At 45.5% G+C, this 17,797-nt stretch overlaps 1 protein-coding gene across 2 annotated transcripts in view; it reads right to left on the bottom strand.

Moving 5' to 3' along the window:
• Ras85D (GTPase ras-like protein 1) overlaps nt 1-17,797 on the bottom strand; it is a 137,861-nt gene that overhangs the window by 109,873 nt on the left and 10,191 nt on the right. For both annotated transcript variants that reach the window (XM_075673385.1, XM_075673384.1), the window contains exons 2-3: nt 9,524-9,572; nt 878-906 (exon numbers count right to left, since the gene is read on the bottom strand). In XM_075673385.1, coding sequence (XP_075529500.1) covers nt 878-906; nt 9,524-9,572 — 78 coding nt within the window. The remainder of the gene's footprint in view (nt 1-877; nt 907-9,523; nt 9,573-17,797) is intronic.

The raw sequence follows: 17,797 nt of genomic DNA on the forward strand, positions 1-17,797 counted from the left end.
GGGAAGCAAAAATTCATTTGCTGCACAGGAAAATTTGTTATACAGCAGTCTTCACTGTAGATGTGTTCACAATACATACAGAAGATAGGGATTTGGCCAAGGCATGCGGGATCCTTCATTATATAGGTAATTTTGTTGTAGATACATTTGTTGCAAGACATCCGACTGTACATTACGGAACAGTTTTGCTTAACACTTAAGGGAGTACTAAACAAGACACAGCTGTAAAACAGGTATGGGGGCCATGCGCCTACTTTTCCAGTGCTTTTCCTGCGGAATGGGCAATGACTTGCTTTCAATGCACTTTTGCTGACAGATGTCAAGCCATCAGTCTTGCAGCTGTAAGAGTGAGCCCAGAGGACACCTCTTTGGGACAATGCAAGAACTCACAGCCACCTATACTTTTGTTCTTGCACATGTTCTGCTATACCAAGCCTCCTACTGAACGTGGAGAAGTTTTCACAGGATGGAACTGCCTCCATTACCCAAAATTCAAAACAGACAATGCTCAACGCAGCACTACATGAAAGCAGTAGCATTAAAAAGTTATTACACGCACTATGTGAAAGAAGCATGCGTTGTGAGCAACAGACACATCTCACAAAGCACGAGAGGGCAGTGGCCATCAGATATAGCCCAAACAATGAAAACATCAACACAGTGCTTTCACACATGGGCTGTTAGGAGCAAGCATCCAATGATTTGCAAGGAACACTATAGCATGCTCAAGGGACCCCTAACCGGATCTCTAGCACTCTCCGCAGGGAAAGCAAAATGGCACTGACGTGGCATGTTCCAGTTAAGTACAACTGTGATTGTCATCATGCAGTCAGTCCCGAGTTGGGCACAGTAGCAATCAGAATGCACGTCTGCTCACCTATTGTCGGGTCGTATTCGTCCACAAAGCTGAAAATAAGAAAAAAATGCCATCTTAGGTATACCATCAGTATAAAGAAAGAGCCTCAATGAGGTGCTCTCCTGCATGCTCGTACATGGTACAATGCCAGTGAGACGGCTAGTGGTATTGAATTTCTACCCACTGCACCCCAGTCGATGTCAAATTGTCATGGATACTCAGACAAGCTTGCATGTTAAAGCGACACCAGTAAGACCATTAGTTTAGACTGACAAAGTAGTCTGAAAACTATTTGCACTAATTTTACGGTAAAAAGTTATATATGAGGAGTTAAATATTTCGCCTCAAAACCAGAGTGCCGATCATAAGTCTGAGGTTGTGGATTTCAAAAGTATTGCATTTGGGCCAGCGCCACACACTAAAATGTGCAAAGTTCAGTATTTAGCTCTTTTAGAGTGCAACACAGTACATCTTTATCAATAAGGAAACTGACTAGGCCTGTGCGGATGCTGTCAAAAACTGTCGGCTGGCTGGTGCAGGAAGGCAGTGTTGCCACCCATCGTTAATTTTCGCATCTCATCTATCTCTTGCAGTAAGAGTCTCTTGCTATTCTTGAAAGGCTTTTTCCTCATACAGCTGTCTACCTTTAACAATTTCCCCACGCAGCGGTGCTTTCTGCAACAGAAAAACTGGAGACATGCACAGCCCCTTTCTGCAACCACTGCTGACCTGCGCTACAGTGTAGCTCTTTGCAATGCATGCAAGCCACACAACTGCTACTCCCCGGTATTCCTTCGCTATATCCATTAAAAATCCTGCAGACAAACAGACCATGTGGTGCCTTGGCTCAGTGCCAAGCTTTACAGCTTAATTACCACAGCCAAGCCAAATCTGAAGCACCTTCAAATATTTTTTTTTCCTAATGTGTTAGCATAAGAAGTGTCAAAGTGTAAAAACAAAAGTATGTGTGTGAAGTGCGCAAAGCCGGTCACGTGGTAGATCTGTATGTATGCAAATGTGTGTGTACATGTGTGTATAATATCTATATATATATATATATATATATATATATATATATATATATATATATATATATATATATATATATATATATATATATATATATATATATATATATATATATATATGCACACATACAGTGCAACTGACTGTGGTGTACTCCGTCTACACTGGACCACTGTCAGTTGCACTTCGCCCCTCAAGAGGCAGGACGTGTGTTGAATGAGCTCCGAACAACAGTTTGCAATGTGGTGAACGTAGTTAAAAACAAGGATCCGGGACCTCAAAGAGATGTAGCGTAATGTCACATTTCCCACGGTGGGAATGGCCAAAAGCGTTTTGGTTTTGTCGCAGATTCTGCAGCAGTCAGCAATGATTATTCTGCATGGTTATCCATCTGACACTACTCCTGTGTGTCAAAAATGGTTCTGCAGTGCTGGTGCACATCATTCGGAATATCCTCGAGGAAGATAATGTGCATACGCAACCACTCGCGAACAAGTTACAACCGTCATATGGCTGCACTGAGTTAATGAGCATGCTCAAAAAAGAAAATACTGCACGTCCACAGAGGTAAAGCAAGCCATCGCTCTAGCACCTACTATCTGTCATCTCGAGTTGATCACCATCACGTCACGCAAACAGGTTCTAATATTCATTTATTTCACATACAACAAACATACAAGGGGTTCCAGCAAGTAAAGAGGCGAGCACAAGTAAAAGGAACGGACAAGAAAATGCTGAACTTGCAACTCGCTGGACTTACAGTTGCAAGTCCAGCGTTGTCCTGTCCGTTCCTTTTACTTGTGCTTACGTATGCACCTGCCAGAACACCCTATACATTGACCATGCACCAAGTGGCCCAGCAAACCACACTATTGTACAACTGGAATCATCTTCCTGATGATACCGTGTCAATTAAAGACAGCGCACTTTTCCGCCGAACCTTGTTCGCTTTTTTTTTTCAACTGTGACCACGTGACCACTTACACTGTATTTGCCCAAGCACTGTAGTGCCATACTTTCACATTTTTCTTTTTCCAGTTCAGATGTCGCTTGGTTTATATGATGCGAATTTCATAATATTCTTGTTATTTGATTTCTTAATGATTATGTCCACTGCACATGTTGCTTGCATTACATAAATTTGTTGTAATCGTTATTTTACGCTTGTACCCCACTCTCCTGCACAATGCCTTGGCGACTGAGGGTGTGTGAAATAAATAAATAAATAAATAAATAAGGTGGTGGTGACCGCCACACCTGACGTTCGCTACCACTTCTTTGCTGAAGCCTCCGAGATTGTGTGGCAGGCACTCGAGCAGTCTTGAAGCAGTTTCATTTGCAGCAAGGATGTAGCAGCTTTAACAGAATGTAGTAGATTTGAGCAGAAGCTTTCCAACTAGTGCATTTGACTCGGCATTTACCATTACATCACGTCCAAATTTTTTTACCAACAAAGTAAAAGATCTGCTGGGAGGGCATCATCCACTCTCATCCTCAATTATTATGCCCCATGACACGTACTAAATGTCCTGTTAGACAAGTAGGACCCTATCACTTATGAAAAGGCAGACCATCGCTATGTTAAGGGCTGTCCACTGTGGCTCCGCCCCGTGGACAGCTGTTCCTGCGTGCGCCCAGTACTACCTATAGGCTGAGAAAGAGAATGCTGTAATGGTTCAGGCCTGGCACTTCTCTACTCTGCCATGAGCATTAAAATGAGGCACACACCGCTTTGCCACTAATTTACAACTTTTATATTATTACGGTGCATTTGGGCAGGACCGGACGCATAAAAGGGAGATGAAGAGCAAGTGGTAGACTGTCTACTGGAGTTTTGATCTTTGTACCAGCCTGCACGTTTACCACTTTTTCCTATGTAAATCATTATACATACATTTGTGCGTTGAACTTCCTCTTCGTAACAATATTGTCACCAACAATCTTACCACGCAGCTGCAAGCACTAAACACTCTAGAGCCAGAAAAGTAGACACAGCCTTAGATTTATGGCAGATGGGAATTATTTTGACAAACTGCCTCCTTTCTTATTTTGCACTCAGGCATGATATTGTCTTGCACTCAGCATGATATTAAGGGCGCAGCGGTGGCGTAGAGGTAGAGCATCTGCCTCGCGTGCAAGGTGATCGTGGTTCAAATACCGGTGCCATGCAATTTTCCACCTGATTAAAAAAAAAAAGAAGAAGAAAATCTGCATGTTGATAAAAGTACATAAACAAGGCCTGGAGTGCAGCCTGATCCCGGTGACCAGAACCGGTAACGCACTCCCTCACCAAAGCAGCATTGGCCACCCTGGTGCAGTACTTGGCCACAACCTCCTATATGAATACTACAATCAAACCCCGGCCCTCAGTCCCCAGCAGCTGCGAAGCAACTGACCATGGCGGCGGTCAGAACTGCGACGGAGCAGAGGGTGCTAAGAATCCCTGGTTCCAGACAGGCCGCCATAGGAATCTGAACCTGGAAACGTTTAACGCTAGAGCGTTATCTAGTGAGGCGAGTCTAGCAGTGCTACTGGAGGAATTAGAGGGCAGTAAATGGGATGTAATAGGGCTCAGTGAATTTAGGAGGAAGAAAGAAGCATATATGGTGCTAAAAAGCAGGCACGTCCTGTGCTACCGGGGCTTAGCGGAGAGACGAGAACTAGGAGTCGGATTCCTGATTAATAAGAATATAGCTGGTAACAAAGCCAGCAATATCATTACTAATATGGATGAGATAGTTCAAGTGGCTGAGGAGTTCTATAGAGATTTAAACAGTACCAGTGGCACCCACGAGGAAAATGGAAGAGAAAATAGTCTAGAGGAATTCGAAATCCCAAAGGTAACGCCGGAAGAAGTAAAGAAAGCCTTGGGAGATATGCTAAGGGGGAAGGCAGCTGGGGAGGATCAGGTAACAGCAGATTTGTTGAAGGATGGTGGACAGATTGTTCTAGAGAAACTGGCCACCCTGTATACGCAATTCCTCATGACCTCGAGCATACTGGAATCTCGGAAGAACGCTAACATAATCCTAATCAATAAGAAAGGGGACGCCAAAGACAAAAATTATAGACCGATCAGCTTACTGTCCGTTGCCTACAAACTATTTACTAAGGTAATCGCAAATAGAATCAGGAACACCTTAGACTTCTGTCAAGCAAAGGACCAGGTAGCATTCCGTAAAGGCTACTCAACAATAGATCATATTCACACTATCAATCAGGTGATAGAGAAATGTGCGGAATATAACCAACCCTTATATATAGCTTTCATTGATTACGAGAAAGCGTTTGATTCTGTCGAAACCTCAGCAGTGATAGAGGCATTACGGAATCAGGGTGTAGACGAGCCGTATGTAAAAATACTGAAAGATATCTATAGCGGCTCCACAGCCACCGTAGTCCTCCACAAAGCAAGCAACAAAATCCCAATAAAGAAAGGCGTCAGGCAGGGAGATACGATATCTCCAATGGTATTCACAGCGTGTTTACAGGAGGTATTCAGAGACCTGGATTGAGAAGAATTGGGGATAAAAGTTAATGGAGAATACCTTAGTAACTCGCGATTCGCTGATGATATTGCCTTGCTTAGTAACTCAGGGGACCAATTGCAATGCATGCTCACTGACCTGGAGAGGCAAAGCAGAAGAGTGGGTCTAAAAATTAATCTGCAGAAAACTAAAGTAATGCTTAACAGTCTCGGAAGAGAACAGCAATTTACAATAGGCAGCGAGGCACTGGAAGTCGTAAGGGAATACATCTACTTAGGGCAGGTAGTGACCACGGATCCGGATCATGAGACGAAAATAATCAGAATAAGAATGGGCTGGGGGGCGTTTGGCAGGCATTCTCAGATCATAAACAGCAAGTTGCCATTATCCCTCACGAGAAAAGTATATAATAGCTGTGTGTTACCAGTACTCACCTACGGGGCAGAAACCTGGAGGCTTACGAAAAGGGTTCTACTCAAATTGAGGACGACGCAACGAGCTATGGAACGAAGAATGATAGAGCTATGGAAAGAAGAATGATAGGTGTAACCTTAAGGGATAAGAAAAGAGCAGATTGGGTGAGGGAGCAAACACGAGTTAATGACATCTTAGTTGAAATCAAGAAAAAGAAATGGGCATGGGCAGGACATGTAATAAAGAGGGAAGATAACCGATGGTCATTAAGGGTTACAGACTGGATTCTAAGGGAAGGGAAGCGTAGCAGGGGGCGGCAGAAAGTTAGGTGGGCAGATGAAATTAAGAAGTTTGCAGGGACGACACGGCCACAAATAGTAGATGACCAGGGTAGTTGGAGAGGTATGGGAGAGGCCTTTGCCTTGCAGTGGGCCTATCCAGGCTGATGATGATGATATTATCTTGGACATTTGGGACCTGTATTAGAGAAAGAACTAGCTTTCATGCTTTACTTAAAAGCTGAAAAACTCAAGATTGGAACTTGAGAAAAGTGTGTCACAAGGTTTTTATGTGACGATATTGTCACGAGAGGAAACGCCAGGTTTCACTGGCAGCAGACAGCACCTTTACTGTTGCAGTGAGGAACTAACATCATCACATCATCTTCAATATGCAACTATATTCAAAATAAATGCCTGCTATTATTTATCAGTGGTGTTGGAAGGAGTAGGATACAAAAACCACAAAAGATACTGAACAGAAGACGAAATACAGATAATGCAAATTATAAAAAAAATGTGCTCTTAAGAAGTAGGTTGGCAACTGTCAATTGCAGGAACAAACTCGTTAAATGGCAAGTCATGAATGTGAGGGGGCAACTGGTTTGAAATTTAAATAGTTTAGAGAAATTTAAATACTCAGCAGCGCAACCAACATACTTAGCAGCAGCAACGCCAAAATCACTAAGCAACCATGGCGGGTTAAGCAATGGCTCACACCCATATAAGGCAGATGCTACCAGTGATCAGAAAAGTGAAGCGAACAGTGCATACATTCACTGAAATCACTCATACAACACACAGAACAGCACATGTTTCGATAAGGAACAAGCTCACGACAAGCATCCCAATCATCAACAAAGCATTCCATACCCCTCAGAAATTGTAGTGGTGGTTTTGCAACAGCTTCGCTGGACATCCAGGTTGATAAGGACCGATAAGAGTTGATAAGGGTCGGAGGATCATGTTCAACAAAGTTCATAACGACTGCTGAGAGTTGGTAAGGGCTTATGTTGGTTGAATCAAGTTTCACAACACTGATAATGACACTGAGGTGATTGAAGATGAGCAAGTGGCACAATACTTACGCATACATAGACAACTCCCAGAGGAGTTTCTGCATGAATTTTAGATGTCGGATTTCAAATATGGGCTCCAAACTGCACAGCCATATTCTAAGATGGGCCGCACTAGATTTTTATGATTGAGTAATCCTTAGGGGATGAGCGCAGCGAACGCTTTAGGCTTGCTAGAGCTTTAGTACACATTGCATCAATTTGTTTGGACTACGATTAATTGCGCGTGAGGAGAATTCCAACATATTTTTCCAAAGAAGACCACTGAAGCAATAAGCGAAGCATAATTATGTGGTATGTGTCAAGAAGGACATAAAGACAGTTTTATGGAAGTTAAGATTTATCTGCTAATTATTACGCCAAGTACAAAAGTTGGCAAGTGCTCTGCTTAGAAAATCACAATCTTCACGACTGCTGATGGTGTGATACATTAACACAGTCATCAACGTAAAGACGGTTTTTAGCTGATGCGTTGACAGGCAGGTCATTGTTATACACAAGAAGAATGAATGGGCATAATACTTAAAACTCTGTGGGACTCTAGCGAAGAGGAACTGAAGCACACGTGTTCCGACCTATCCAAGAGAAAGCTAGAAATCCAGGTCACTAAGTTAAAGTTCCTTAAAATACTATTTAGTTCATGCAAAAGCTTGGAATGTACAACTGTATTGAAGGCCTTAGAAAAATCTACAAGCATGGCGTCAAACTGAAGACCTCTGTCTGGACAATAGCAGATGTGAGCGAATTCAAATAATTGTGTAATGGTGTTGAGGCCACTACGAAATCCATGCTGATAAGTGGATAAAATATTGCTAGCTTCAAGAAACTCAATATGTTTTTAGATTACATGCTCTAACAATATGTTGCAAATAGAAGCTAAAGAAATTGGTCTGTAGTTGGATAGGTGATGTTTGGTCCCAGACTTGTGCAACAGAATTTAGTGCTAAAAGAACGGAACTCGTTTGAAACGATTTATGAAACATCACTACAAGAAACCTGCTGGGCCAGAGCCCACACCGCATGAGAAAAGAATTATGAATGTTAACTGAACCACAACCCTTTTGACTCGAAGTTTAATATCATGTTTACGACACCCGGCAAATTTTTATGTATTACAAACCATGAGTCTGAACTGAAAGGTGGAAGCTTGTAGTTGTCCACAATAAGACTGACTGAAAATACATGTTGAAAGCAGCTGCAATGACATAAGGATCATTAGTGCATACATCACTCATTGTGAAGGACTCGGATTATCTTCCAGATGAAATTGGATCGTAACATTTTTTAAGGTTCGATTTTGCTGGGTAAAGTGATGGCTTTGGAGCTCCTCCTTAACAGTCTAGAACAGGGTGATAGCACGAGAGTCGCTAGTTCATCTTTGTCGCCTTAGTCTAGCAAGGAGGTGACAAAGATGATGGATATGTGTAGTCATCTATAGCACATCAACATTTATTTTCTTCAGTTTAAGTGGAACAAAATGGCTAGGGCATGCCTGTACAGTCGCATTAAAAAACTCTACCAGACTATTCCCATTGTCAGAAGTAGCAATTATGGGTTAAACTTATACAAAGAACTTGTGGCAATAAGGTGGTGCAATTGGTGGTGGGCCATCTTATTTGCTGTTTACTGCTTTTACTTTTCAGTGATGACCTTGTGATATCTTATCAAGGAGAAACATTTCCCAGAAGCATGAAAATTAGCATTAACCAGTGCAGACATTTGAGTAAATTGTCAATATGCTTCAACACCTGTGAATCACAACATAAACTATTGGTAGCATATGACTGATACCATGTTCATGAATGATGTAAAACTAATGACATAAAAAGCAATATCATTTTCTTCATATATATATGTTCTTCCAGGAAAAGAAAGAAAAAATTATGTTTTAAATTCAACGAAAACAGCTTTGCCAGAGTGAATGCTGATGCCACTCATCTCAGAACAGTGGTAGGTAGCGACAAATTTTGTTTAAGAAAGTCGTTTTTCTCTACGATAATTTCAGATTCATGCTGCCACAGTGAAAAAAATTAATGTAATCTCGAAGTCGATACTTCTTTTTGGGCAAATTGGTTCATCTTGAAACACATGGCTAACAGTACAAGCACCAGCGCTTGTGTCTCCCTTCTTATGGTCGCCTGTTTGCACTGTTACCCACATGTTTCACTCTCAATGTGTACGTGCCATTTAGGTGAGAGCCAGTGCCTGCATTTCTTGCACGCACTTTACACGATATGCAAAGTACTTTCAACCAACCTTGCAGGAAAGGTTTACACACAAGACAAACTTGAGCTTTCCCTGTTCTAATGCAGTGAGGACAGTTGATTCTCACATGCACACTCAATGCCATAGCACACATAAATGGAAAGAATACGGAAGACTCACTGGTTCTGTATGAGCTGGATTGTCAAGGCACTCTTTCCCACGCCACCCGCTGCAACATAAGTGCATGAAAGAATGAGGCACCAATGCATACAGAAGGCTGAACAGGCAGCCCACAACAAGCATCCTTGTTCTTTTGCTTTGTGCAACCTCACGTTAAATATTAAGTGAGCTACAAGCATTGGAACTTTCACAATGAGGACAATGTAGATCAATATAGAAAAAACAAGGCAGCGGAAGACTGCAGGCAAACAAAGGAAGCCCCAGTGTAGAGCCATGACAAGTTCTGCATTAGGACAGAGTTGGTTCATGGTGGCAGATGAAGGTCTTCTTCAGTGCGCATCGTCAGTGTTGCCCTGCCACACCACCATGGAGGTACACCTGTCGAAATGCTCGGCTCTGAGATGAGGCTTCCCTTGTTCAGCCATTGTTGAATGGAACAGCGCGAAGCTTGGGCAAGTGGCTAACAGACACACAGAGCACTACTCGCAGTCTTTTGCACTGTTTTATTCTAATATTTGCTTTACCTGTACCCAGCTTCAGTAGTTTTGTGCTTGGAAGCTTCCGGCTTCTTGCGAACACATTTTAAAGGTGTGTTTATGTGCCCCATCATCTGCTAGCGACGAGCATAGGCGGCAGCAGCATCTACGAAGACTGCAACTGCACAACGAGATTAGCTGTCATGATAGCAGCGGCAGAAAATTTTTTCAATATTCACTTCAACAACGAAAGGACTGGCATTTTCACGATATTCATAGATACAGAGCAGAAAGTAGGTTGCAGAGACTGTGGAAGTGGAGGAGTCACAAGCAGGACTCGGCCAGCGCATCGAGCAGTATGTTGGTGCCATCTCTTGATCCCCCTTGTGACATCTACTTGTACACAGTGTGCTCGCTGACATTCATAAGCGCAGCCGTTTTCTTAATTAGAATTCTTGCACGTTTACTGCACTTCTTCCGCACTGTTCTAAGCATGTTCAACATCAACTTATTCACTTCTTTCACAAAGAAGAGCTGTTTGGAACACAGGCAGGTCTGCAGAAGACTTTTCTGTGAAGGACGAGGGAGTCCTCTGCAGTGTCAGCACTCTGCAGTGTTGTGGCTGTGCCAATTACATGTACGAATTCAGCCACTATCAAATCAACTAACTGCTAGTAATTTATAAATGCAAATTAATGTCCATACGGCAGCATTGCATTAACTTATTTGTTTCTCTGCATGTTTTCAATCAAACAAGTGGAGAACTATTTTCAGTATCATAGAGCCTCAACGTATATTTTATTAAAGAACGAAGCGAAATTGCCCAATAAACTGCCCGGTAACCTGCAGAGAAGCTTCCTAGAGAACACCTGCCGAGAAGACCATTTTGTCTAATGGGTTCCGAGCTGTGGCACTGTACCTTGGTGTGCAAGAATCTGGACCCGCGAGCCTAGGCAATGCTGCACAGAACAACTCAGAGTATACATGCTTGGATTTAGACCTTAGTACAAGAAAATTTGTCATGCCAAATGGATGAGTGCCACGGAAGCTTTAGGATAATCTAGTCACTCTTGCATTTATGTCGGTTCAAATGGTCCACACTGGACTTTGCTTTGGGATCTGCAGCAACCGTGGAAGTCAACCATTTGACGAGGTATGCACCCAACCGGGAGCAGTTTACCACTACCCGACCGCATGCTCAACTTATGCAAGACCTGATCTTGAGTTGCTATTTATCCAGACAACTGCACAAGCTTTGAATCGAAACACCAGAAATGTTAACCTGACTTACGCAGCCATCCAATGTCATGTACTCAGACACATATAACCTTGCACCCTCCCTGCTCACAATTTCACTATGAACAGGGGCCAATTCTTCCAGGACAAATTATTTCATCAGACTTCCGAGTTTTAGACCATTCACCAGGGTTATATTGTGACACAGCAGTCATAACAGTGTTTATTCCGCGTCAAAGATGTGGCGAACAGACCACGCCCACAGCACAGATCACACTCGAGAGCCAGCCCCACAAGCGATGATGAAGAAGAACCCCGTATGAACCCCACATGATGATGATCATGTACAGATGATAAAGAATAGCTTATAAATTCCCACACTAATGTCCCCTCGCGCGAGAGTGGCCATCCTGGCCGCAATCCAAAGGGGTGGCAAACACCTCGTGAAAGGCTTCATATGGGAAACGTGGACAATCTCAGTGGCGCGGCAGCGGCGGTCATTTGGAACAATAACCGGTACCACGCGATAGTTAACCGGAGAAGTCTGCTCCAAGGCTTTGTAGGGGCCGATGAACCGAAGCTGAAACTTGTCACACAAGCCAGGAGTACGAACTGGTGTCCGGAGTAGCACGTCCTTGCCAGGGCGGAAGCACACGACACGATGAGAGGCGTCGTAATGCTGCTTGCGGTCCTGTTGCCAGGCTTCGGTGTTGATGCAGGCGAGCTGGCGACAACGCAGAATGCGGGACACATATTCTTCACAGGAGGATGGAAATTGATGGACAGTTGGCGCGAAGAAAGAGACGTCAAGACAGGAAGAGGGCGAACGACCATAGACAAGGTAGAATGGCGAGTAACCGGTCGTGCGTTGAACGGCGGTATTATATGCAAAAGTCACGAATGGCGAAATTGCGTCCCAGTTTCTGTGATCCTGTTCGATGTACATGGCTAGCATGTCTGACAGCATGCGATGAAATCACTCTGCGAGGCCATTGGTTTGCGGCTGGTAACTGGAGGTAGTCTTGTGGGTGGTTCCGGACGCTCTGAGTACTTCGTCTAGTAGTTGCGAGAGGAATGCTTTTCCACGGTAGCTCAGGAGGACGCGAGGAGCACCGTGACGCAGTATTAAGGATTGAAGTATGAATGCAGCAACTTCAGAGGCTGAGGCAGAACTCCTACAAGTTGTTTCGGCGTAGCGTGTCAAGTGATCAACGGCTGTCACAATCCATCGTTCACCGGTGAGAGTCACAGGAAGAGGACCATACAGGTCAATGCCAACGACCTCAAATGGTTGCGACGGACAAGGAACTGGTTGCAGGTGTCCGCTTGGAGCTGATGTAGGAAGCTTTCAACGCTGACATAGGGCACAGGAAGCGACATACCTCGCTACACTGGCGGACAATCCAGGCCAGTAGAAGCGACCTTTGATGCGGTCATAGGTTTTCTGGAAACCAAGGCGACCAGCAGTCATGTTGTCGTGAGAAGCCTGCAGGACATGAGCACGTAGAGAGCGTGGCAGGACAGGAACCCAGTGTTGACCGTCAGGGTGATAGACATGACGGTACAGGACACGGTTGTCAATTTTAAATTGCGTCAGCTGTCGACGAAGGCGGGCGTTAGGCGGGCGCGAAGCTCCTTGAAGGTGGTCTATGATGCGCCGACAGTAAGAGTCGGCAAGCTGATGAGATTGGAAGGATTTGTTGTGTGGAGGCATCTCATCAACAGTGGCCAACAAGAAAGCATGTGAGGAGGGATTATGCAAAAGCTTGTCACTGATGGTAGTTTGAGGTCCATTGCATGGTGTCGTAGGAAGCGGACAGCGAGAGAGTGCGTCGGCACCTTGGTGTTTTTTTCCGCACTTGTAGGTAATAGTAAAGTCTTATTCTTGCAGACGAAGAATCCACCAACCAAGTCGTCCTGACAAGTTCTTCAGCATTGAAAGCCAGCATAATGCATGATGGTCTGTAATGATCGTAAAATTGCAGCCGTGAAGATAAGGTCGAAACTTCTGCACAGACCAAATGATAGCTAGACATTCCTGCTCCGTGATGGTGTAATTCTTTTCGGCATTTGTCAGAACGCGACTTGCGTATGCGACGACCCTCTCACCTAAAGTGTCGTCTCGCTGTAGGAGAATGCCACTAATGCCGTGATCACTAGCATCCATATGCAGGAGGGTAGGAGCAGCTTCATCAAAATGGCATAGTACTCAGATGTGAGAGCGCGCTTCAGATGGGCGAACGCAGATTCACATTCGGGAGATCACACAAAGGGAACATAAGAACCCAGTAATTTGTGCAGAGGTGACACTATTGAGGCGAAGCCTCGTATGAATCGGCGAAAATAGAAAGCGAGGCCTAAGAAACTACGCAAATCTTTGGTGTTTTCGGGGCGAAGGAAGTGTTGAACTGCCGAAACCTTGTCAGGATGAGGACGAATGCCATCTTTGCTCACAATGTGACCTAGTACTTTGATCGTCTTGCTCGCAAAATGACAATTCTTGGTGTCTAGCTGAAGACCAGCGTGGGCAAGGCACGTGAGAACTTCATCCAGACGTTGCAGGTGCTGAGAGAAGGTTGACGAGAAAACAACATCGTCCAGGTAGCACAAGCAAGTCTTCCACTCCAGGCCGCGAAGAACGGTGTCAATCATGCGCTCGAACGTTGCGGGCGCGTTGCAGAGGCCGAATGGCATGCCATTAAACTCATAGAGCCCATATGGTGTTGAAACCACTGTTTTCTCTTTATCGTCCTCATGCATAGGTATCCAGTAGCCGGAATGAAGATCGATGCTGGAGAAGTACTCGGCACCCTGTAGGGAATCCAAGGCATTGTCTATTTGCGGCATAGGGTATACATCCTTGTGCGTGATCTTGTTAAGTGCTCGGTAGTCGACACAAAATCGAACAGAGCCGTCTTTTTTTCGAACCAAAACAATGGGGGAAGACCAAGGGCTAGCGGAGGGGCGCATTATGTTCCGTTGAAGCATGTCGGTGACATTCTCATCAATGACTTTCCTCTCGGCTAGCGATACGCGATATGGTCTACGGCGCACGATGGATGTACCATCTGTCTCTATCCGATGCGTCGTAATCGAAGCCTTTCCCAACGAAGCTTCATGTTTTTGGAGCAAAGCAAGCAATTGTTGTGACTGCGACGGTGTCAGGTCGGAACTGATGGCAGCTGCAAGAGCTGAAGGAGATGCGGCCCGTCCGGTACAAGGAACTTCAGAGGAAGCTGGTTCAACGGAAACAACCGATATTGACTCCAATTCAGCGGCGTAAGCCAATGTAGTGCCTTTAGGGACGAGAATCTTTTCTGATGTCGGGTTTGTAGCGTAGAGAAGTGCAGAGCCATGATCAAACCGAATCAGCCCTGATGCAAAGGCTATCCCTCTTGCAAGACAGCGTGCAGATGGTAATACAAGCATGTCGCCGCAGTCAATGATGTCAGACGTGATGGTAACGATGCTTTGATGGTGAGGAGGTAGCGCGGTATCTTCTGCAGCAAGCAAGTGAAGTGGTGCGTCATCTGCATGAAGTGAATAGGTCGTGTCGGTCATGTGGAGAAGGCGTTGCCCGCAGCAGATGGAGGCGGAGGCCGTAGAAAGAAAATCCCATCCCAATATGAGCTGCTGGGCACACGAACTTAGCACTGCAAATTGTACATAATGCAGAAGTCCATCGATGGAAATACGAGCAGTGCACATCGCGATAGGTCAAATGGCAGCCCCTTGAGCAGCGGGTAGCGTAGGTCCATCACAGGGGGTCGTAACTTTCCGAAGTCGCGAATACAATTCGCAGTGTATAACTGAAACACTAGCACCAGTGTCTATCAAAGCTTGTACTTGTACACCTCCTATGACAACCAATATCATATTGCACGGACGCGATGGAGGAATTTCTGTCCTGTCGTTCAATGCAGCTTTTCCTCCAAAAGCTGCATAATTCAGTTTTCCGGACGATCAGCGAATTGAGAAGCAGGTCTCAGTGGGGACGTAGAGCGGCGAAGGGGTGACGGCGAGCGGCGTCTCGCAGGACGGTACGCCTGAGCAGTCTCGGATGCCACAGTAGGCGATGGAGAGCGGTCGCGCAGTGGACCATAAGGACGGCGTTGGTCATGGAAGCTCCCTAGACTTTGGAAAGTAGCTCCGGGCGAAAAGTCATCCCGTTCGTATACGTCATATCCGCGACGCTCGCCTTGCTGGTGCTTGCAGCAAAAGCGTGCTATGTGGCCACGATAGCCGCAGTAGTAGCAAATGGGACGAGGAGGACACCACTGCGGATAGCTGGTTTGGGTAGGTGCACTGGTAGTCATGGAAGCCATGTGAGCCGGTGTTGGTTTTGGAGGAATCGGTGGAACGATGACTGGATTGACTGCGGCTACTTGTGCGTACATTGGTGGGGTCGTAGGGGTTAGAGGGTCCGTGTATGCTGCACCAGCCATGGACGCCAATTCCTCTTTGATAACGTCTCGCAGTTTGGTAGCCAGGGCATGAGAAGGCATAGGCCCTGCGGCTAAGCCAAGATACTGTAGCTCTTCTTGAATTATTGCGCGTATCATTGCTCGTAACATAGGGTCGTCGGCGGTAGTGTTTGCAGTGGTGTCTGGTTGCAGCCGTACTGATTAGAGTTCGTCAAGGCGCTGGCAAGTAGCGAAGATATCAGCGACGGTGGCGGGGTTCTTGATGGCTAAAGCATTGAAAGCAATAGCCCCGATGCCTTTGAGGATGTGGCGAACCCTGTCAGATTCGGTCATGGCCGTGTTCACGTGCTGACAAAGAGCAAGCACATCCTCGATGTACGACGTATAAGATTCCCCGAGTTGTTACTTGCGGGTGTCGAGCGTCTTTTTTGCGAGGGCAGAACGAACAGCCGGTGTGCCAAAGATTTGGTGGAGCTGCTGTTTGAAAGCGCCCCAGTCCGTGAGATCAACCTCACGTTTGAAAAACCAAGTCTTCGCTACTCCTGTCAGATAAAAGGCGACGTGACATAGCTTAGACGCATCGTCCAAACGGTTAGCCGAATTCACTCGGTCATAGTCGTCCCGCCAATCCTCGACGTCTTCACCGCGAAGTCCAGCAAACAGATCGGTCATAGTCGTCCAGCCAATCCTCGACGTCTTTACCACGAAGTCAATCAAACACATGGGGATCACGCTGGTGCCCACTGACAACCCAATACGGAGAGGCTGGGGTAGCCGAGGCCGAGATGGTGGAAGTAGAAGTGCCTGTTGGCTCGTGCTGCGACATGCTGGCGGACAGCTGGCACAATCGGTGACCCGATTGAAGCTCCAGGAGGTTGAGCGGAGAGTCAAAGGACGGAGGACCGAAGAGCACACTCCACCACTTGTGAAGCAGCCGTTATAACAGTGTTTATTCTGCGTCAAAGATGCGGCGAACCGACCACGCTCACAGCACGGATCACACTTGAGAGCCAGCCCCACAAGCGATGATGAAGAACCCCATATGAACTCCACATGATGATGATCATGTACAGATGATAAAGAATAGCTTATAAATTCCCACAATATCAAGGTGTGCTCGGTATTAAGGCCTGGTACACAGTGCAGGAAGTTCACACACACCAAGCGTCAAACCAAGTCAAACTTGTAGAGTACTGCACCTTTGGCCAATTACATCTTTCTTTTTTGGTACTTACATCCTAACCAACTAGCAGTTTATCAACAGCCAAGATGCGAACATCGAGGCAACACCACACACATGTACTAGGTGCCAGAGTGAGCACCTACTACATGTGTGCAAATCTCCCCGTCCTACAAACGTGGAGATTTCCTAAAGAAATACATGTACTTGCAGAGTTTTTGCCTCTCTTTGTTTTATGAGATGGCTCTAGGCTCTCTAAACACAGTGTCAGGCCTCTAATCCTCAGATGTGCAGCATATTGTTATAATTATACAATCTTTCAATGCAACGAATTAAAAGTACACATGGTGGGATGCAGCTTTGTGCCATGTTAAGCAGGACACCTCCATACATCATGAAAATCTGAGGTGGCGGTCAAACAATATCGCACATGGGTTGCTCAGCCTGATCTGGGCCACACTGTGATCACCCTTCGAAAGCTGGACCTAGCTGGGCACTGGGTACTAGCGGAGAACCCACATCAAGATAGGCGACAGCAATGGACCAGGCCATGTCAAATGCAGAAAGGTGCAGAAAAAAATGGCCAATGCGGCAAATGTCCACATTTCAGCAACATAGTATGTTCATGAGGACCACCTTGCTATAATGGGACGGTACAACAGAAAGGAAGATAAACACAGGTGCAATGGCTTGCTTGGTGCTATTACTACATTGGACTTGATAAGACGGCAGCGTGACAACGCTGAAATTCAACCTATCATCGACCACTTAGAGGGCCGCCCGACAACCATTCCACACCATCTACGTCGCGTAGTGACGCCCTTCTATCTACGAGACAATGTGCTTTACAAGAAAAACGCCCGTTCAAATGACTAAGCCTACCTCCTCGTGGTTCCAAAAGATTTGCGGGACAACGTTCTTTTCGCTTGCCATGACGAGCCCACATCAGGCCACTTAG

This window comes from Dermacentor variabilis, chromosome 10 (genome assembly GCF_050947875.1).
Source record: "Dermacentor variabilis isolate Ectoservices chromosome 10, ASM5094787v1, whole genome shotgun sequence".
Taxonomy (NCBI): domain Eukaryota; kingdom Metazoa; phylum Arthropoda; class Arachnida; order Ixodida; family Ixodidae; genus Dermacentor; species Dermacentor variabilis.